The following is a 21,769-nucleotide window of genomic DNA, read 5'->3' on the forward strand; positions in this document are numbered from 1 at the left end:
GGGTTGTAAATGCTGCAGACAAAAGCTGTTTCCATTAAAATCTTGGTTTTGATTAACTTTTTGTTGATCATAGGCTTCTGAATTTTGGTTTCAATAAAATCTAAATATTAGGCCTATTTTAATCTGCACATCCCTTTAAGCTTCCTGTCTGTACAATAATTAAGCTGCCTGTAGCTCTCAATCACTTATGGTATGCTACCTGCTATACGTCTGTCACTGAAAATTATAAAAATTATGAAAAAATTAATATGTATTCACTACATTACACAATTAAAGCAAACCCTAATCAAACAAATGACATACTCATTAAGCATTTGTAGTGTTGCATGGGTAACTATGTAGTTTTCCGAAAGATGCATAGAAATTATTAAATGCTCAGAGACAAATTTTTAAAGATATTTAGGGCACCTAAAGATGTAGCTAGGTATCCAATGGACTTGTCAGATGAGCCTAAGGCATCTACCTCCTCTGTCTAAGTACCATCAAAAATTTGGCCCTTAGTTTTCATACGGCTTTGAATGAGACTAGAGTTCAGATTTCTGCTTGTTGCTTACCCAAGTTCAAACAAACAAACAAACAAACAAAATTTAAATCTTGAGTTTTTTTCTTTTTTTAAAACAGATAAAATATTCATGTTTTCAGAGCATTTTAGTGTGTGGTTAGTTACACCCAATTTTCAGTTTAGAGAATGTTTGGTCATTTAACACAAGAAAAGCTGTAAGCTGCTACACTGACTTTATCCGCTCCTTCCATAGCTAGATGTTGTATTTAACCTCAAATTTTATGATATAATCCAAAAGAAAAATATAGGAGGCAGAGGAGAGAATTAAAAATGTTACTGAGTGATTTTTTTTAAATTGAACTGTGGGGAAAAAATGTGTTAAAGGTTTCCAATAATAACCAATAAAACCCTATCTACAGTAGATGCAGGTTTAGCTATGTAGATACATTTCTGCTTTTAAAAGCTAAGTTGCACAAAGGGACAATGAATGGATGTCTTGGGGTTTTGTGCTTTGATTAAGGTGGGTCTGATCCATCACTAACAAAAACAATGGAAAGACTTCTGTTGACTTCAATAGGCTCTGAGCAGCTATAAATGCATTCCTACTAAATATTTAGTCTTGACATAACTACTGTATTTAAAAAGTCTTCCAGTCATAGATAGAACTAATATACAAGAAATGCCAATAACATAGGTATTTGCTAATGTCAGTCTTTTTAGCTCTCAAATAAGAGCTCAATTTTTAAGTGATAATACCCAATTTAATATCCCTGTGGGGAATTCCACTCTGAGCCGTAATACAGACTTAATCTCATTTTGGATTAAACTAAAATGTTTCTATTTTTTATACATGCACATACAGACTATCTTTCTCAATCTTTTAAAAGAGCTCCTAAAAATAAAATCTATAAAATTCCACAGCACAGCTGGTCTGAACTTGCAAAATAATGATTACCCCTCCACTCCCCTTGTTTCAGTGAGAGTTGGTCACTTGATATTTACCAGGGCTGAGCCCCAATTCTGAGCAATATTCCTTGGAAGCAGATGATTTTGTATGTTCAGTCTGTACATTATACATTTTCAGAGCTCAGCAAGGAACACAAACCCACATGTTAAGCCAGGGATGTATGCATACCCCCTAGGCAGCACCTGCTAACCTAATCAAAGCTTTGATACAATACAGCAAGGAGGAACAGATGATTGCAAGACATGTATGGAAATTTAGGTCAATAGTTGATTATGTTTTCAGTGCCTTTCTGAGGTCAGAGTAAAAGTTTGCCAGGGTACTAGCCATAGCAGTATCTACTGCAGACTGAGGAAGCATCCCTCGCAGTTCAGTCTGGATGAAGCCCGTCAAAAGACTTTGGTCAGGACGATCCTTAAGCGGGACACAGAACCAGCCACAGGGGTGATTAAATCCACGGACAAAATTAGGTCTCACCTCTCCATAGTCTAGACTTATCCCTAATTTAAAAAAAAATAAAAAAAAAAGTTACAAAAAGTCAGTAAAAGATTGGATCATGAAGCCATGTTTCTTGTCATATGAACACAGTTGCAGGGCTAGTTCTGTTCCTGGATCCATGGGCACATCTCTCACTGAAGTCCTGTGGCAGAAAATACATCCCTTTGAATAAATGCACTCCACTATATAGTTAGCCAACTGACCCAAAAGAAAGCATTTGTTTGCAGTGGATGGGGGCGGGCAAAGGAGAAGAAAGATGTGAAATAAATAAAGGGTCTGAAAGAGCAAATGCAATGTAAGAGTCTCTACTTATGGATACTACAAGTAGTGACAGGCACACCTCAGAGAAGCTTGGATCAGTAGCCAAGATTTGGATTGTAGTTTTAATGCATGGAGGTTGCCCGTTCTTCATTCAAACCATCTCTCACTGAACAAGGAATAACTTTACACCAGAGTTGACTTTCGTTTATAAGCAAGTTCTATTTCCACTCCACCTGATTCACTGTGTAGCTTTGGGCGCATCACAGTTTCTCTGTCAATTTTCCCATGCATAATATGGTGATACTTGCTTAATATGCAGGAATGTTGTGTGGCTTGGCTAATATTTGTATGTGGCTTTGAATATGTAAAGTGCTATACAGGAGCACTCTAGTACATCTTGTAAGGCCTTTAAAATTTCCAGTTTTAAAGGGGTTCAGAACAGCGTGTACACTTAACTATATGGTAATCTGTTGCAAAATAAGAAAAAGCAGTGGTCAAAGACATCTTACCACATGTTAGAAGCCCCTCTTCATACTGAGTTGTGTAAGAGAAGTCAACAAACTCTCTTGGGGAAATGATGTTCCACAGCTGGCCAGCAGTGGTATAGCGCATTAAACAGCAATTCTTCAGGAGGATAACAAAACAATGAACCATGAATCACCAAAGAGAAGTCTTAATGTTTATATGAAGCTTGCATTTTGTTGAAAATGCAAGCTTTTACTTACATCCCACCTTCCCTACTAAGCCACCCATTTTACAGATGGCTACAGTAAGGTGCAGATTGAAGAGCCATCTTCAAAAGTGTCCAACATTAGGTCTTAAGTGCCTAAAACTTGGAGGTGTTGAGCAACTGCAAGTAAAGACAACAGAAGCTGAGTGTCCTTGGCTTAAGTTAAGCTCTAGATGTCTAAAATTGGACACCCAAAAATTTGTAAATAAAACCCAGGAGTCCTTTTCACTAACTACTAGGCTGCTCTGCAAAGTGCTTTTGATTCACCAAACTAGTAATAAAATAGAACGCAGTAATCTTCAACAACAAATTTCTAAAAAGGATACTAATCTTCTAGTAAAATCATTCACTGTAAAGATCTAACTTAAAGCCAGGAAAATTGGATGTCACCAATGTATAAACCAAAGGCTTTGAAGTGCTGTACTGAATGTTTCCAATAACCAGGACAAGACTAACAGTCAGCACATATCAGAGGGGTAGCTGTCATAAACAGATAGCTAAGGGTTAATGTCTCTTTCACCTGAAGCACCTGACCAGAGGACCAATCAGGAAACCGGATTTTTTCAACTCTGGGTGGAGGGAAGTTTGTGTCTGAGTCTTTTTTTTCTGTCTGCCTGCTGTCTCTGAGCTTTGGAGAAGTAGTTTTACTTTCTAATCTTCTGTTTCTAAGTGTAAGGACAAAGAGATCAGATAGTAAGTTATATGGTTTCTTTTCTTTGGTATTTGCATGAATATAAGTGCTGGAGTGCTTTGATTTGTATTCTTTTGAATAAGGCTGTTTATTCATATTTCTTTTAAGCAATTAACCCTGTATTGTCACCTTAATACAGAGAGACCATTTGTATGTATTTTTTCTTTTAAGACCTGTTGGAGTTTTCTTTACTGGGAAATTTCAGGGAAATTGAGTCTGTACTCACCAGGGAATTGGTGGGAGGAAGAAATCAGGGGGAGATCTGTGTGTGTTGGATTTGCTAGCCTGATTTTGCATTCCCTCTGGGTGAAGAGGAAAGTGCTTTTGGTTTCCAGGACTGGGAACGGAGAGGGGGAGTCACTCTGTTTGGATTCACAGAGCTTGTGTCTGTGTATCTCTCCAGAAGCACCTGGAGGGGGGGAAGGGAAAAAAGATTATTTCCCTTTGTTGTGAGACTCAAGGGATTTGGGTCTTGGGGTCCCCAGGGAAGGTTTTTCAGGGGGACCAGAGTGCCCCAAAACACTCTAATTTTTTGGGTGGTGGCAGCAAGTACCAGGTCCAAGCTGGTAACTAAGCTTGGAGGTTTACATGCTAACCCCCATATTTTGGACGCTAAGGTCCAAATCTGGGACTAAAGTTATGATATGGTGGCAGCGGTGGGATAGAATCCAGAAGCCAGTAGGAATATTATATTTTTCTTTTCTCTGCTAGGGACTTTTTAGCAGAGAGGGTTTGGTTTTCAAAGAAACCAGAGAGAAATTTTTTTTTCTGCTCTCTCTGGCAGTTTGTGGCTTGCATCTTAAGCAAGAAACCATTAAGGTGCTATTAAGAGTCTTTTGTCACACAATAGCACTCCCATTGAGAGTCATTACCAGCACTATATACATGCAAATAAAGTGGTTTTTCCGGTTTACTTAACATTGAAGATTAGCTAAAGGCACTGTTGCTAGGCAGACTTCAGGAGGCAACAGAGAACCTGCAGTTCAGAATATAACCACCGGAGGGCACCCAAACACAAGAAAACCGGAACCATGACTTCTAAGGCAAAAATTGAGGCCGAAGAACAAGTCAGAGAAGCTGAACACAGGCGAGAGATGGAAAAACACAAACAGGAACTAGAAATAAAACAAAAAAAGAGATGGAGCTGAAAAAAAAGAAAGAAAAAATACATACAAATGGTCTCTCTGTATTAAGGTGACAATACAGGGTTAATTGCTTAAAAGAAATATGAACAAACAGCCTTATTCAAAAGAATACAAATCAAAGCACTCCAGCACTTATATTCATGCAAATACCAAAGAAAAGAAACCATATAACTTACTATCTGATCTCTTTGTCCTTACACTTAGAAACAGAAGATTAGAAAGTAAAACTACTTCTCCAAAGCTCAGAGACAGCAGGCAGACAGAAAACAAAGACTCAGACACAAACTTCCCTCCACCCAGAGTTGAAAAAATCCGGTTTCCTGATTGGTCCTCTGGTCAGGTGCTTCAGGTGGAAGAGACATTAACCCTTAGCTATCTGTTTAGCCATGTTAGTATGGATCTGTAAAAGCAGCAAAAAATCCTGTGGCACCTTATAGACTAAGAGATGTTTTGGAGCATGAGCTTTCGTCAGATGCATATAGACTAACCGACGTTTTGAAGCATGAGCTTTCGTGGGTGAATACCCACTTTGTCAGATGCATGTAGCGGAAATTTCCAGGGGCATGAGGCCCTGTTCTAGCAGTTGAGGTGTGAAAACCAAGAGAGGAGAAACTGGTTCTGTAGTTGGCAAGCCATTCACAGTCTGGCTTGCCAACTACAGAACCAGTTTCTCCTCTCTTGGTTTTCACACCTCAACTGCTAGAACAGGGCCTCATCCTCCCTGATTGAACTAACCTTGTTATCTCTAGCTTGCTTGCATATATATAAAAAATATACACACACCTGCCCCTGGAAATTTCCACTACATGCATCTGACAAAGTGGGTATTCACCCACAAAAGCTCATGCTTCAAAACGTCTGTTAGTCCATAAGGTGCCACAGGAGTCAGCGCATAATGAACTTCAAACCTATTTTTTTGGTAAGTCCTGACCCGCTGCAGTCACAATTCAGGTTCCAAGCACAAAACCCTGATGACATACTGTTGCCAGCCCACAGGGAACAGGTGAGTTGGGTAGTTTTGCAGTGTTTAAAAAAAAAACAACCTACATCCCACAGGATAAAAGATTTAAAGCTCTAAAGATTGCGTTCAAAGTAAAAATAAGACATTTTAATTTCCTCAGAATATGGATTTTTACTGAAAGATGCCAGAGCATAACCTACTAAATCTTACCCTTTGATCCTTAATTTTGACATGGTGGAATTCTGTACCAATTCAACAAGCTTCTGAAATGTATACTATATGCTCCTGTATATTTGTGAGATTACACCATAAGATAAAATGTATAGACATGTGCATGGATTAATTTCTCAGGCTATATCACAAAATATCATCCTAAGATGATGCAATTGCTATGATGCACTAAAGACTACATATTTACATCCACATAAATACATGTTCTATTTATAAGTCCAAAAGACAATTTTTTACCTCCTCAAACTTTTCAACAATGTCCATTGTAGTCATTAAGCTGTCCCAATCTAGTCTATAAGGTCCAGGACGAATGTGATCTACTACTCTGTTGGTAATGTCTTCCACAACTCCTTGAGCTTTGTAGCTGTTTAAAATATGAAATCCTTTAAGCTTTCCACTTACTGTCCACACGTTATCTGAAGATAAAACAATTCTATCAGACAAATTCAGGTATGGGAAAAGACGTATTCAACACCCAGTCCTTTCCCTTGCAGTAACTGGTATTTTAAGAGAGATTTTTAAGCTACATTCTGTATTTCTCAAACTGAAAACCCTCTTCTCAGTCCATGTGATATGACTCCTTAGCTTTTTAAAGCTTATTTTAAAGGTCAATAAGATGGTGTACTCCCATTCATGCTGTCCCTTTTTTAAACCTTCAGTGAGAGGCCATTTTCTGCAATACATCACTACCGTATTTCTCACTGCATGGGTAAATGGAGAGGCAGAGCAAAACTGACATCCTCCATCTCTGAAACAGCTTGTCAATTTGCTGTTCCTCTTCCATGAGGAGCAGGAGAGTCAGCTAGGGAAAACAGGAGGGATAAGTAAAAGGGAGGGGTGGAGGGCAGTGTTGAAGGGGAAGGTAAAGAAGAAAACACAGAAAGGGAGAACAAAAGGGGTGAGATGGTGTCAAGTCTCCATAAAGCACAAATAAATGGTAATTCCAATACTAGTAAGTTAGTTTTTTCCACTGAGACTGAGCAACCAAAATATGCCTTGGTAGTCCATTAGAATATCAAATAGTATCTTAGTTTAAACCACACCACGTTCAAAAGTCATCTGAAACTGTTTAACTATTTTAGTAGGCTCTTGGAAGCTTTCACCAAGTTACCAGATCCCATACCTGGTAAGAAACCCATATACACACAACTCTTCCCAACCACAAGATGGCATCTTAGCCCATTGCGGGTTCCATGGTAAATGAGATTACCAGCATTATGAAAGGTAAGCTGTCAAATGCAAGTTGCCAGCAAGTCTGGACTTGCAGATGACTTTTCTAAGAACTCTAAGGATGAAATCTTGCCCGATTTGATGTCAATGGGAGTTTTACCATTGATATCAAAGGACCAAGAATTTCACTGAGTCTTCATTGACAGTCACGTGTCTTGTTAGAGACAATATACAAGATGCAGGCATTAAAATGTTAAACTCTAAGATAAGTATTATAACTCTGTACTGACAAGGTGATGGACTAGATGCTCGAATGGGTTTTTCATCCCCCATTTCCAACTTCTGCTAACATCTTAAAGTTCCACAAAGTTACTTATCTAGTATGAAGGTAAACTTACAGGTATCCACTGAATTCTTCTGATGGCTTCCGCCACACAGTTGCATCTTTCTGGAAAAGTGGAAGAATACCATATTTATTATTTATGTACACTTCTAAAGTGTGCGTCAATTGTACATCTGGGTAATTCTACAGGTTTTTAGGCATGGTAAAAATATTTTTTGATACTCATATGTTTTCAACAACATGCAAATGCACTCTTTCAAAAGAGCTGTTTCTCAGTATCAAGTGTTGGGATTCTGTCAGAAACAGAGTTATCCTAAAGTTAAGGCCCTAATCAAGCAAAGCACTGAAGCATATGCTTAACTTTTAAGCGTGTGAGTCAATGTGACTAACATGCTTCAGTGCTTTGCTTGATCAGGGACTAAAATAGGTTCAGCACCAGTCTGTATCCCCCTACATTATTATTAAAACACAATCAGGTTTAGCCATGAAATTATTGCATTGAATACTGTGTGTGAAACTTGTTAGCAATGACGCCAGGAAAAAGTAACAAAATGTACTACCATGTAGCAGAAAAATTGGAAAGCAGGCTGCTTTCAATTTTTTAAACATATGCTAAGTTCTATTTATACCATTGCATATACTTTTTAAAAAAAATACTTTTGCTAAAATTGGACATAGTCACTAGGACTTTACTTTTTGCCATAAACAAGCCTTTTCAGCCTAGGGCCCTGGCACCTGGTTAGTAGGCCCTTACAGGGCATCAGGGGCCAAGCGCGTGCTTGGGGCAGCATGCCACAGGAAGCGCTCTGCCGGTCACCAGGAGGGCAGCAGGCAGGGTGCCTTCGGTGGCATGCCTGCGGAGAGTCTGCTGATCCCGCGGCTCCGGTGGACCTCCTGCAGGTGTGCCTGCGGAGGCTCCGGTGGAGCCGCGGGACCAGCAGACCCTCCGCAAGCATGCCTGCAGGAGGTCCACCAGAGCCACGGGACCGGCGACCAGCAGAGCGCCCCCCGCAGCATGCCGCTGTGCTTGGGGCAGTGAAATGTCTAGAGCCGCCCCTGCAGGGCATTGGCTTTTTCCTTTATTAAAACAAAAGTAGGAGGCATGATTTTTATTTAACACATTTAAGGAATACCAACATTTAATACAGGTTCTTCACATTTTTAAAGAGGCCAGGTTTATTACTTACCACGTTGACAACATTTAGCAAGAAACGATATGTAAGACATGTGAATGCAGCAATATCACACCATTTGTTTACAGTTACATAAATGCAAAATTTGTTGCCTGACCCAGGAAAAAGATTAGAGTGTGTCTCAGCAAAAGGAACTTAAGCTGAGTCCCCACTGCATTACTAACTCGAGCTTCAGTAGCACTCAAGCGCCAACCCTCTCCCCCACAATGGCCAACTAGCTTGAGTTTAAAGCCCCACATGACTTAAGTTACAGATTTGTATGTGTGGAAGGGAGTTGGGCTGGAGTAACAGTTCAGTGATATCTCGAGCTAACTATGCTATGAAGACATACTCTTAAAGCTATAGGACATTAGTGTCTAAGGGCAGGTCTACACCACCCAAAGATACAAGTTGGCTGAACTTAAAATCAGTTACGCCTAACAGGTTGAAAAACATTTTTCCTGATCGGTGTGGACTAGGTAAAAGCATGTTACGCATGTCTGTGTTCTAGGTCTCAATCTTCAGAGGCATGCAACTCAGCTGCTGGGCAGAACTGAGGTTGGAACTAACTACAACATAAAGCCTCAGAGGTGGATGGACACACTGTAAAGAACATATTTCAGTCAGTATTGAGTACACTGAGACATACGTTTCTTTAGATTTTTTTTAAAAAGTGAGTCACTTATTCTGTAACAGTGGGTTTTTCCTGAATAATCACCACTCCTATATTACACTGCATCTTCTGCTTCCAAGGAAGCTCGAAATTACCTACATATTTTGGAAAGACTTTCGTGATCTCCATTCTGTACTAATCTCCTTCTAAAATCATAGAAACATAGGGCTGGAAGGGACCTTGAGAAGTCATCAAGTCCACTCTCACATGCTGTTGCAGGACCAAGTAAACCTAGACTATCCATGGCCAGTATCTGTCCAACCTGTTCTTAAAACCTTCAATGATGGGGCTTCCATAGCCTCCACTGGAACCCTATTCCAGAGCGCAAGTACCCTTATAGTTAGAAAGTTTTTCCTAATATGTAACCTAAATCTCCCTTGCTGCAGATTAAGCCCATTACTACTTGTCCTACCTTCAGAGGACATGGAGAACTATTGAACACAGTCTTCTTTAAAACAGCCCTTAACATATTTGAAGTCTTATCAGGTCTCCCTTCCTCCTCCAGTCTTTTCTCAAGACTAAAATATGCCCAGGCTTTTAATCCTTTCCTCAAAGGAGAGGTCTTCTAAACATTTCATCGCTTTTGTTGCTCTTCTCTGCACTCTCTCCAATTTGTCCACATCCTTCCTAAAGTGAGGCACCCAGAACTGGACATAGTACTCCTGTTGGGGACTCACCAGTACCAGGTACAGCAACACAATTACCTCCCATGTCCTACATATGATATGCCTGTTAATACACCCCAGAATATTAGCTTTTTTTGCAACTGCATCACAGTTAGCTCGCATTTGTGATCCACTACAGCCCCCAGAGCCTATCAGCAGCACTACTACCTACCAAGTTGTGCATTTGACTGGTTATTTCTTTCTTTCTTTCTTTCTTCCTTCCTTTATTGAATTTCATCTCATTAAATTCAGACAAATTCTCCAATTTGTCAGGACGGTTTTGAATTCTAATCCTGACCTCCAAAATGCTTGCAAACACTCCTGCCTTGGAGTCATCTTCAACTTTAATAAGCACACTCTCCACTCCATTATCCAAGCCATTAATGAAAAAACTGAATAGTATCAGACCCAGGACTGACCACTGCCGGACCCCACTAGAGTCTGACACAGTAAAAAAAACAAAAAAACATATTCTCTAAAAGACACAGTAAGAATGGAAAAGTATAAAACTATGTTTAGGTGTCTTGGAGTTACTCCGAGGGACTTGTTTTCAGATTGGGGAATCACAGGTGTATAAACACTCAGGATGAAACCTCCCAGAGAGAGCAAAAATGCCACACAGTAACCATACCCAGAGTTATTCAGAGTCATGTGGGTTTCTTGGGCTGCTGAACTCTGAGATTCTTTAGAGTAGTGGAATAACTTCACAAAAGGAAAGTAGATGCCCAGATCCACCTGTCTAGGCGTTCGTGAACAGTCTTGGACAAAATTTTTCCCCCATGTGTAAAATTTAGAGATTACAGTGGTCAGAGGAAACTGAAGCTATGAGACTTGTGAGGCCTAGGAAAGAGACAGAGGTGCAAGACATCTGCTTCTGGGGACAGCACACAGGTCCCTTCTCTGAGGTTTCTGCAAAAAGGGAGTTTTCTATGTGATGTTTGTTAGTACTCCTGTTTTAAGAAATACGATTTATTTATATTTTGTAAATTAGCAAATTACACTAGGAAAAATGTGATTCTGCATCACCACTATCTGCTTGAAAACAAACTGACCACAAAGGCCCAAAAATCTGCTACTGCACAGCAGGCAGCAAAAATACTAACTTACTACACTAGTTCCTACCAATCTGATAAACTTGCACCAACAAATCAGAACCCATTCCTAATCTTAAAAGAAAAAAATAGAAATGTTTGAAACAGATCGTTCCAAGGAAAGTCCACACCTTTATAAAGGAAAACTTGGAGAACTGTTTCTAGCGTGAGATACGTTTCCAACTATGGATACAAGTAAAGACATAGAACATTTCTGCTCAAGCCCTAGACCCCCAAAGGTCAGTATTAGGACTCAAAGCAGACAAGCAAAAGTGGAGCTGACTTGGGTCCTCTGCTGTACAGGGAATTCCATTTGAAAGCACTGTGTAACAAACTTCTCAAACTACCATTATTTAGGTGTGTGTGAGAAGAAGGGAAAAAATGCCTTACTACTCATCCGATAAAGAAAACAGTAGTACAATTACATACAAGAAGTTGTAATTGGATCATTTACCGCTTTCTTAGCAATTCGCCATTCACGATCTTCAATGCTGTGGTACTGGATTAGAGTATTTTTCAGCTTTGTTGCCAGAGAAGCTGCATCTGGAAGGATTTCCATTCTTTTTTCTCCTGTATAGAAATTTACAATTTAAGTTCAAGATCAGCCATTAAGAGGGCTTAGTTTCTCTCTGAGCTAATCACTGTCTGACATCTGGAACCAACAGTTTAAGGGCAGGAACACTCAAGAAAACTAAATTGAATTAAAAGGATTAAGCTAAAGTGAACTAAGGCCACCTCTGCCTGAGTGTCCAAATAGGTGTACACTGCATTTTAAATTATCAGAGGGTAGCCATGTTAGTCTGTATCCACAAAAACAACAAGGAGTCCGGTGGCACCTTAAAGACTAATGGATTTATTTCGGCATAAGCTTTCATGGGTAAAAAACCCACTTCTTCAGATGCACTGAGTGAAAGTTACAGATGCAGTTATTATATAATGACATATGAAAACAAGGGAGTTACCTCACAAGTGGAGAACCCGTGTTGACAGGGCCAATTCAATCAGGGTGGATGCAGTCCACTCCCAATAACAGAGGAGGAGGTGTCAATTCCAGGAGAGGAAAAGCTGCTTTTGTAATGAGCCAGCCACTCCCAGTCCCTATTCAAACTCAAATTAATGGTGTTAAATTTGCAAATGGAAAAATGAAAAGGACAATTGCAAAAGAGTGAAGATTTCAACTTGGATCTCCTACATCCTGGGTGAGGGCTCTAACTATTGGGTATAAAGGGAACACTATATTGCCAGTGTTTTATTGTGATTAGGTGTTCTCCAAGAATGCCTACCAAATTGGGTCCCACAGGAAAGACAAACAGGAACATGTAGTTCAAGGATCCCACTGAGGCTGAAGAAAAAGCTAGATGCTGAGGCAGCTTTCTGCATACCCACCAGCAGAAATTTAAGCATAAGAGGGCCTCCAGGGCTGGATGGCAGCTGGGCAAAGGTTCTGAGGATGGACATTTTGGACCCAGTATCAGAGGGGTAGCCGTATTAGTCTAGATCTGTAAAAGCAGCAAAGAGTCCTGTGGCACCTTATAGACTAACAGACATATTAGAGCATGAGCTTTCATGGGTGACAAAGTTAGTATTCACCCACGAAAGCTCATGCTCCAATACGTCTGTTAGTCTATAAGGTGTTACAGGACTCTTTGCTGATTTTGGACCTAAGCACTTAAAGTGATAAGGCACCTAAATCCCTCTATGGATGTAGCCCATAGCTAATAAAATTAGTTAATTCTTGCATTTGAAATTAAACATTTGACAATTAGTCTTTATTTAAAAAAAAGGGATCCCATTCTTAAGTAAAATACAACTACAATCTTAAAAACTACAGCCATTTCAGAGAAGATCTGCTCTATTCTTCTTACATAAAGGATTACTGTAAAAATGGAAGAAAAAAAAAAAAACTTACTTGAGGACTTAAGGTTTATTTTTTTAAAATCAGTAGCATTTTAGATTAATTTTAAAGTTTTTAAAATCAAGTGAGGGTAGCCATTTACTTGCTTAAACATGGAGTCCTAGTGCTTTGTGCAATCCCATTGAAATCAATGGGAAACCCAATGGTAGGACCCAACCCTGTTATTGCAAATGAACTATCAGCTTGGGCTATGAAACCAGACAGCAGAGGTGAAAATAAGCTAGTTCAGTCCAGTATGGCTCTGGTGGCCGGGCTGGGGCTGGATTTAAAGGGCTCTGGACTGCCCGCAGCCAAGGGAGCTCTGAGCCCTTTAAATCCGCCCCCATAGCTCCAGCGGCCGGGCTGGGGCCTGATTTAAAGGGCCCGGAGCTCTGCGGCAGCTGGAGTCCTGGGCCCTTTAATTTGTCCCAGGGGCTCCCAGCCACCTCTTCAGCTGGGAGCTCCAGGTTGATTTAAAGGCCCTGGGGCTCCCAGTCACAGCCATGCCCCAGGGCCTTTAACTCCTGAGAGGCACCACCTCTTCTGTTTGAGGCCACGCCCCCTCAGGACTCCGACAGTACCAGTATGTCCTGTAAGTTACTTTCACCCTTGCCAGAGAAATAAGTTTACTTTCTCACTGCTATCTGGTTAGTTTCTCTTTCTACCTTTCATGCACTAGCACAATGCTCTGTTTGGGTTCAATATCTTGCAGTGGAATATTTTTCTAATTGATTTTTTTTATAGTATAATTAATGGAAAAATTGATTAATATTAGGTAGTTTTTAAAATACAACTCCTAGGTTTAAACTGATTTGTCTTGAGTAGGGTGCGCATGGAAGATGAAAACAACAAGGGAACAAGGAATTTTCCCTCCTTTCCTCAAATTCTTGAGCAGGGAGTCAGTTGTAAACAAGATAGAAACCAGAGGTACTGCTCCCAAATTAGTGGCAGTGGTGGCACTAATTTCTTCAGGAGACCAAAACACTCCAACTAACCTTACAAATGGTGGCAGACCTGCCCATTCAGTAAGCTTGCCCTAGAGGAATTTTAGCTGAGTAAGCCAGAAATCTCATAGGGCTCCTACTGCTCCACACTTCACAATCTTAATACAACACTCACCCCTAAACTAACTGTCTAATTTACTTAGCTCTCAGTGCATCCAGAGCAGCGGCCTATAGTCAAGAGAACTTTTATCACTGCAATGTTGTAAGGTTTTTTTTTTTAATAAGACTTAACTAAAATTTACCTGACAGAAAGGAAATAAATACTGCAACATACCTGCATCCTCCACCATCACCCTTCAAAAAACAAAACGAACAAACAAAAACCTCATAGTACTCTCCCATTTCTAAAAGACCACAAAAATAAATGGGTTCTGCAACACACCTTACAGACCAATAGAGGCAGACTACTTAAATCTATAGGGAGTTTAGTTCCAAGGATGGCATATTAAGACATCTTGTTATTACTTATAAGCAATTACTATTGACAAATACCATGTCACTACCACTACTTACACACAACTATTTCAAATTTGATGACAATATATATCTCCACATCAGTGGCACTGCTATGGGCACCCGCATGGCCCCACAATATGCCAATATCTTTATGGCCGACCTGGAACAAAGCTTCCTCAGCTCTCGTCCACTCACGCCCCTTCTCTACCTACGCTACACTGATGACATCTTCATCATCTGGACCCATGGGAAGGAGACTCTGGAAAAATTCCACCATGATTTCAACAGCTTCCACCCCACCATCAACCTCAGCCTGGACCAATCTACACGGGAGGTCCACTTTCTTGACACCACGGTGCAAATAAGTGATGGTCACATTAACACCACCCTATATCGAAAACCTACCGACCGCTATGCCTACCTTCATGCCTCCAGCTTCCATCCCGGACACATCACACGATCCATTGTCTACAGCCAAGCACTGAGGTACAACCGCATCTGCTCTAACCCCTCAGACAGAGACCAACACCTACAAAATCTCCACCAAGCATTCTCAAAACTACAATACCCGCACGAGGAAATAAGGAAACAGATCAACAGAGCCAGACGTGTACCCAGAAGCCTCCTACTGCAAGACAAACCCAAGAAAGAAACCAACAGGACTCCACTGGCCATCACATACAGCCCCCAGCTAAAACCCCTCCAACGCATCATCAAGGATCTACAACCCATCCTGGACAATGATCCCACACTTTCACAGGCCTTGGGTGGCAGGCCAGTCCTTGCCCACAGACAACCTGCCAACCTGAAACATATTCTCACCAGTAACTGCACACCGCACCATAGTAACTCTAGCTCAGGAACCAATCCATGCAACAAACCTCGATGCCAACTCTGCCCACATATCTACACCAGCGACACCATCACAGGACCTAACCAGATCAGCCACACCATCACTGGTTCATTCACCTGCACATCCACCAATGTAATATACGCCATCATATGCCAGCAATGCCCCTCTGCTATGTACACTGGCCAAACTGGACAGTCTCTACGGAAAAGGATAAATGGACACAAATCAGACATTAGGAATGGCAATATACAAAAACCTGTAGGGGAACACTTCAGCCTCCCTGGCCACACTATTGCAGACCACAAGGTGGCCATCCTGCAGCAAAAAAACTTCAAGGACCAGACTTCAAAGAGAAACTGCTGAGCTTCAGTTCATCTGCAAATTTGACACCATCAGCTCAGGATTGAACAAAGACTGCGAATGGCTTGCCAACTACAGAACCAGTTTCTCCTCTCTTGGTTTTCACACCTCAACTGCTAGAACAGGGCCTCATCCTCCCTGACTGAACTGACCTCGTTATCTCTAGCTTGCTTGCTAGCATATATATACTGCCCCTGGAAATTTCCACCACATGCATCTGAAGAAGTGGGTATTCACCCACGAAAGCTCATGCTCCAAAACGTCTGTTAGTCTATAAGGTGCCACAGGATTCTTTGCTGCTTTTACCATGCCTATGTTTCTCTCATGAACAGAAGTAGATCCAATAAAAGATAACTCACCCACCGTGGTTCGCTAATATGCAGCGAATGAGATTCAGGGAACATACAAAAGATCAACGTTTGACTATCCCAAAGAATAGATGAAATACTGCTCACCGTATATACCACAGCATCACAAAGAGGAAGTCGGAAACATTTCCAATTAATGAACCCAAGTTTACGCATCACGGGGAGGGGGAGGGGGGGAACAGGATTGAAGTAAGCTCGTACAACGCTAAGCGAGGGCAGGGCGCACTCGGTCGCGGCTGTTAATACGGGAGATGTAAGCGCTACACGCTATGCTCGCCCCGGGGCGGGCAGAGGCTGCCCTCAGCCCCCGGGGAGCGCACGCAGCACTGGGGCAGAGGTCTCTGTACCTCAGCAGCGGAGGACTGACGTGAGCGAATTGATGCCGGGCAGGGCGGGTTATCCGGGTCCCTTTGCCCAAGGGGCCGGGCTCCAGCGGCTGCCCGACGCGGGGCGCTGAGCCCGGATCCCCGTCCAGCGCCGGGGCCCGGGCCCGCTGTGCGGCTGGCTCCTGTCCTGCCCCGCCACGCACCATCCCCCTGCCCAGGCCCGGGCTCCCGAGCGCCCGGCGGCGGCTCCGGAGTTTGCCCTGGAGCCGGTGCCCCCTGGCAGGCCCCTGGCCGCGGAGCGCCGCCCCCGTTCCCACTCGGGGGCCCCCCATCAGGCTGCGGGAGGGGCCGCCCCTTACTCACCTGTGCCCGAAGGCAAGGGGTTGCCGCGCTCCCCGCCTGGCATCGCTCCCGCCGCCGCGATGGGCCAGGTGCGGCTGAGCCTCCTCAGCCGGCAGAGCAGCCGACGCCGGCAGCCAATGAGCGCGCAGCCGGCTTCCCCGCGCAGCCAATCACAGAGCGCGTCGGCCCGTCTCATTTCGCCAGCCTGAGTTGATAAAGCCGCGGAATTAGGGCCTGCACTTCCACCCTTTCGGCTAGGGGGGATGGGCGGAGTCTCGGATGCACGCAACATGCCTTCCACTGACATAAGAGAGACCTCATTGGCTGAGATGGGGCAGGTGGGGACTTCTGATTAGCTGCTGCTAGGCACAGTGCAGTGATTGGCCAGGGGGAGTGGACTGATGGGTTGGGTAGGTCTGAAGAATGTGACTGGGTGACTGGGCAGGCAAGGTGTTTTCTGTATCCAGCATCCTGACAGTGACAGTGGTGCACAGTGCTGCCACCAGTCTGGAGGGCTTGTGGCTGAATGGGGGGCAGGACAAGCTGTGGCTCGGGGGCTTTGGCTGCTCAGTGGGTTTGACCCCCTAGTCTAGGGCAGCCCCCTATCCCACACTGGGCCTGTTCATTTGTATGTGCTTAGGGTTTCTCGGAGGCTTTATTGAAGCCTCAGCCAACCACGTGCAGGCACAGAACAACATGAGACCTGGTTGTCTCACAGCTTTTCAGTCTCTGTGGTAGGCACACTAGGCAAAAGCTATGCCTTGATCCCATTAGGGACACCTTGAGGCAAGAGAGACTAGCGGACAACAATTTTTTAATTTTCTTTGGGTTCCTCTTGAAACCGTCCCCCCCCTGCTGCTAGGGGACTTAATATTTATCAGCACACTACATACACAAGTCAACTTCTTTCACTTCAAGCAATCAAATGCTCCAAATAGATCCTGATCACAGACATGTTGTCCCTTTCGCAAACTTGCAGATCAGAGTGAGGTGGCCCAGGCTTTGATAGCAATATGGCTAGTGTGGATCTCACCTGTGCAGGATTAGTTTAAGGACCTTGCAATCTCAAGAAAATTAACACAGTTACTCCATAACTTTAGAGAAAAAATCTGCATAAATGGATCTGACTGTGTCTGTATCAGCCAGGCAACCTACCAATATCTGTCAGTTTCCTGATGACAGGCACCCATAACTTCAAGCAAATCAATCAATAGGCAATGCCAGTGTATTTTGACCAAAAAAAGTGTTACTTTTTTTTTAAATGAGTACCCATAGTATTCTGTTATATTAATTTAACTTCCTCTGTTAAAACTTCTGAGGTAATTTTATCCACACCAAACTTGAAGTGTTAATATTCCTTGGTTTAAATCTGCTATGGTGTGGTATAATAGAGGATTATCAATTCTCCTGATAAAAGAATATGTCTTCTGCTTACTATTCAGTTTTAGGGTTAAGGAATCATTTTGGATTCCCTTCTACTCTTGAAGGCTCAGCTATGTCCTAGCCTGCTATTTTAGATGCACTGGGTAAAGAACATATGACTTATTTTCTTTCTGATGCAGAACTGGCTAGTATCTCTGCCTTTGTCAGCTCATGATTAGGCTAATGGAATTCTCTATACACGGCCTTAAAGCACTTGGAAACTTAAGTTAGTGCAGAGTGCAGCCCCCTGCTTATTGAATGGTGATTCACAAAGCAATCGAGTCATACTGCTGCAGTTGTGGTTGGCAATGTGACTCAAGCTAAAAAGAGGGGACTGGTAGCAGGTGATTTTTTTAAAGAGGATCCTCAAATCCAGAATTTGTCACTGCTCATCTTCCCACTTCTTCAGTCCAACTGAACCTGATTTTGATAACCTTCAAGGCAAAGCCCTTTTTGACGAGTGGTGTGAGTGTGTTGTATGATATTCTGTAGTATAGTTTGAGAGCTAGCAGTGCCTTGGATGAACAAGTCATTATCAGTTTACATTTTTAGCCTCGATCTCAGATTTGGTACCTGACCTGCACTGCAGAGTTGCAGTGTGCTGTTTCCCTTCAGGGGTCTGAGAGTATACTCTGTGTACCATGAGGTTGAAGGCAAACACTGCAAGTACTCCAAGCACTAGGTTCTACAGGCTGTAGACTTCAGTGGGTTCTGATAAACACTCACACACTCAGTAACAGAGGATTGCTTTGGTAGGGCAGATAAAATAGAGGATGCACATACCCTAGATACAATTGCTTTTACCAGTTAAACAGTTCCTAACCTAACTCCTAAGAGGAATAATAAGTATAGGGGTATAATAAGACAGTCTTGGAGTTACTCTCAGACACCTCTTCCTGTACCCTGCTACCTTGTATCCCTCTGCAGCAGCCACTGCTAGCCCTCTGCTAGCAACAAGGGCCCAAATCCACAAGGGTCTTAGCTGCAATGCTGCATGTTGCAGTACCTAACATTTGGGCACCTTGCCCCTCAGTGATATCATAAACCCTGAGTTAGGCACCTAGGCTCCCTATACAAAGCATGGGGAATGATAAGCACCTATGACCAGGACTCACAAAAGCCAGCACCCTAGTCAGGGAACTGCCTAAGCTAGGCCATCGCAGATGAAGAGGAATGTGATGGTGGTGTCTTAAACTCCATCCCTCTCAGGAAGTTAGAAGTCTAAGTGCAGGCTGGAGAGAAGCATCTATTTTCACTTGGGACCCACAGCTCTGAATCCTATCCTGGAGTCAGGCACCTTACCCATTTCTTGGAAGAATGGTGCTGGTGAATGCCTAAATGCACACACAAAAAAGCCAAGGAAGGAAGTGGGATCCCCTTATAACTTTTAGCCCAGTGATGAGGATACTCACACAGGATGTCAGAGACCCAGGTTCAGCTCTCCTCTCTGCCAGATGAGAAGAAGGAATTTGAATATGAGTTTCCCACTTCTCAGGTGAGTGACCTAATCACTGGCCTATGGGACATTCGGGGGTGGAAGAGTCTCAGTGTCTCCTGTTTAAGCTGTCCTCACATATCAATAATTAAATATGCAATAGCCCTTTTGTGTTGAGTTAGGTATATTCAGAGCACACCTGCCAGATCAGACCCTGCAGGTGAGATTGGCAGAGCAATGTTCAGTTTCAGCTGCTTTGAGGCTCCCACTGCAACTTAGGCATGAGATAGGAGCCCAGGCACCTAGACTGAGGGGGTAGTTTATGTGCCCTCAAGCAGAGACTTCCTGTACTTTAATAGTGGGAATTGAGGTGTCTCCAGGGTTAGGTAGTAGCTTAGCAGGGGTTTTGAGGGTATCATCAAAGCAAATCACAAAGATTTGTAGGCTTCCTAGAAGATCAAGTGCCACCTGGATCAATCTCTTGCTCGGTCCTTAAGACGGTCTGGATGTTCAATCTATGTCCATAATTGGCACCCACTGCACCACTGAACCTTTTGGCAACCATGTGGCTGCCAACTGTGTAGTGGCATTTCTTGGTTAACATGCTTGGTAATTCATTGATCTTCCAATATGTCCATACCAACAAAAGCCGCTAAAACTGAACCAGTGCCACTGGTTGTGGTTGCTTGGTTTGGCTACAAATATATTCAGTCTTCTTCAGGGTATGTACAAAGTGCCCAGCCGTTTGATAGCGTTGTCATCAGCCAGATGAAGAGCCAATAGCGACTGTCAAAGTAAGTCAGTGGGCACTTGTCAAGGATATGCAACATAGTTTGAAGTTGACTGCAGTTACATCATAGACTCATAGACTCATAGACTCTAGGACTGGAAGGGACCTCGAGAGGTCATCGAGTCCAGTCCCCTGCCCTCATGGCAGGACCAAATACTGTCTAGACCATCCCTGATAGACATTTATCTAACCTACTCTTAAATATCTCCAGAGATGGAGATTCCACAACTTCCCTAGGCAATCTATTCCAGTGTTTAGAGTCATCAGTGTCATTAGAGAGACCCCATTTTAAGAGACTGACCACACAGTTGCCCTGTCCTGTTCAAAACTGGTTCAGGGATGGCTACAGGTTCCTTGGCAGATCAAAACCTGGTTGACCGGTGGTTGAGTCAGTGATGAGTGATTAATGACTGTCATTATTGACTATTCGTTACGCCAAACAGATTCTATAGTCATGTCCTGTGGTGGCATAAGTGACCATAAAGGGCATCTAGAAGACAGGCAAGCTGGCGGGTGGTTGAAGAGGTCTGTGTACAAAGACAGGTCTTCTAGCGGATCTTGGCCAGCATCATCATAGAGCTCCCTCACAGCAGTGCTATGTTACTAAATATTGGCAGCCACAGCAATGGAGTGGCACGTAAAGTTCCACTAACAGTGTGCATACCTTTGTTAAGCTCTACATCAACCAGCCTCATTTGGGACACCAGACAAAAGCACAGTATTCCGCTGTTGAATAGCAGACCGTAAGGGCTGATGTTCTAAGCGTCCGGGTGCTTGCACTCGAGATTGAGCCAACCAGTTTTCTGACAGGTTGTTCTGAGTGCTAACTTTGGTTGCTGCTTCTTCAAGTGGTTGTGGTACATCAGTGACCTATCCAATATCATGTTGAGGTAAACCAGTTTTGGGTTGTGCTGCAGACTTTGGCTGTTTCAGAAAATATTTAACTTGTGTCTTGTGCTTGCATTGTGCAGATGAAATACACTAGAAACCATCTTGCAAAAGCTTGTCTGTAAACACTGTCAACTACAATAGTCTGCCATAAGCTCCATAGCATCATTCAGGACCATGTCAATTTCTGAGAAGGACTGAGCTTGATAGCTGCCGCAGATGTCATTGTCATAAATAAACTTGCATCAGAGTGTTACTGGCAAGTTGTTGATGTACACATTGAATAGCATTGGTGAAAGAACCGAACCTTGAAGAAGACTGTTGATCTGACACTTCCAAGAACTGCAATGGCCATCCATGTGTACTCTGAACCGCCTGTTTTAGGGGAAAACCTCTACTATTTGATGACCTAATGCAGGGCAACTCAAGAGAATTACACAAAAGGCTTGTATGCCAAACTATGTCATAAGTGGTGGACAAATCCAGGAAGATGGTTCCTGTCTTCAGATTTTGTTGAAAACCTTTTCAATAAAG

At 42.8% G+C, this 21,769-nt stretch overlaps 1 protein-coding gene across 1 annotated transcript; it reads right to left on the bottom strand.

Moving 5' to 3' along the window:
• Window positions 1–605: 605 nt before the first annotated feature.
• STARD4 (StAR related lipid transfer domain containing 4) lies at window positions 606–16,114 on the bottom strand. The gene is made up of 7 exons (XM_050945995.1): window positions 16,028–16,114; window positions 12,060–12,195; window positions 11,552–11,667; window positions 7,552–7,601; window positions 6,221–6,347; window positions 2,735–2,849; window positions 606–1,966 (listed from the first exon to the last, which is right to left on the bottom strand). Exons 3-7 carry the CDS (start codon window positions 11,654–11,656, stop codon window positions 1,740–1,742), a joined length of 624 nt encoding a protein of 207 aa, XP_050801952.1. The 5' UTR covers window positions 11,657–11,667; window positions 12,060–12,195; window positions 16,028–16,114; the 3' UTR covers window positions 606–1,739.
• Window positions 16,115–21,769: the final 5,655 nt, after the last annotated feature.

Source organism: Gopherus flavomarginatus, chromosome 3 (genome assembly GCF_025201925.1).
Source record: "Gopherus flavomarginatus isolate rGopFla2 chromosome 3, rGopFla2.mat.asm, whole genome shotgun sequence".
In the NCBI taxonomy this organism is placed as follows: Eukaryota; Metazoa; Chordata; order Testudines; family Testudinidae; genus Gopherus; species Gopherus flavomarginatus.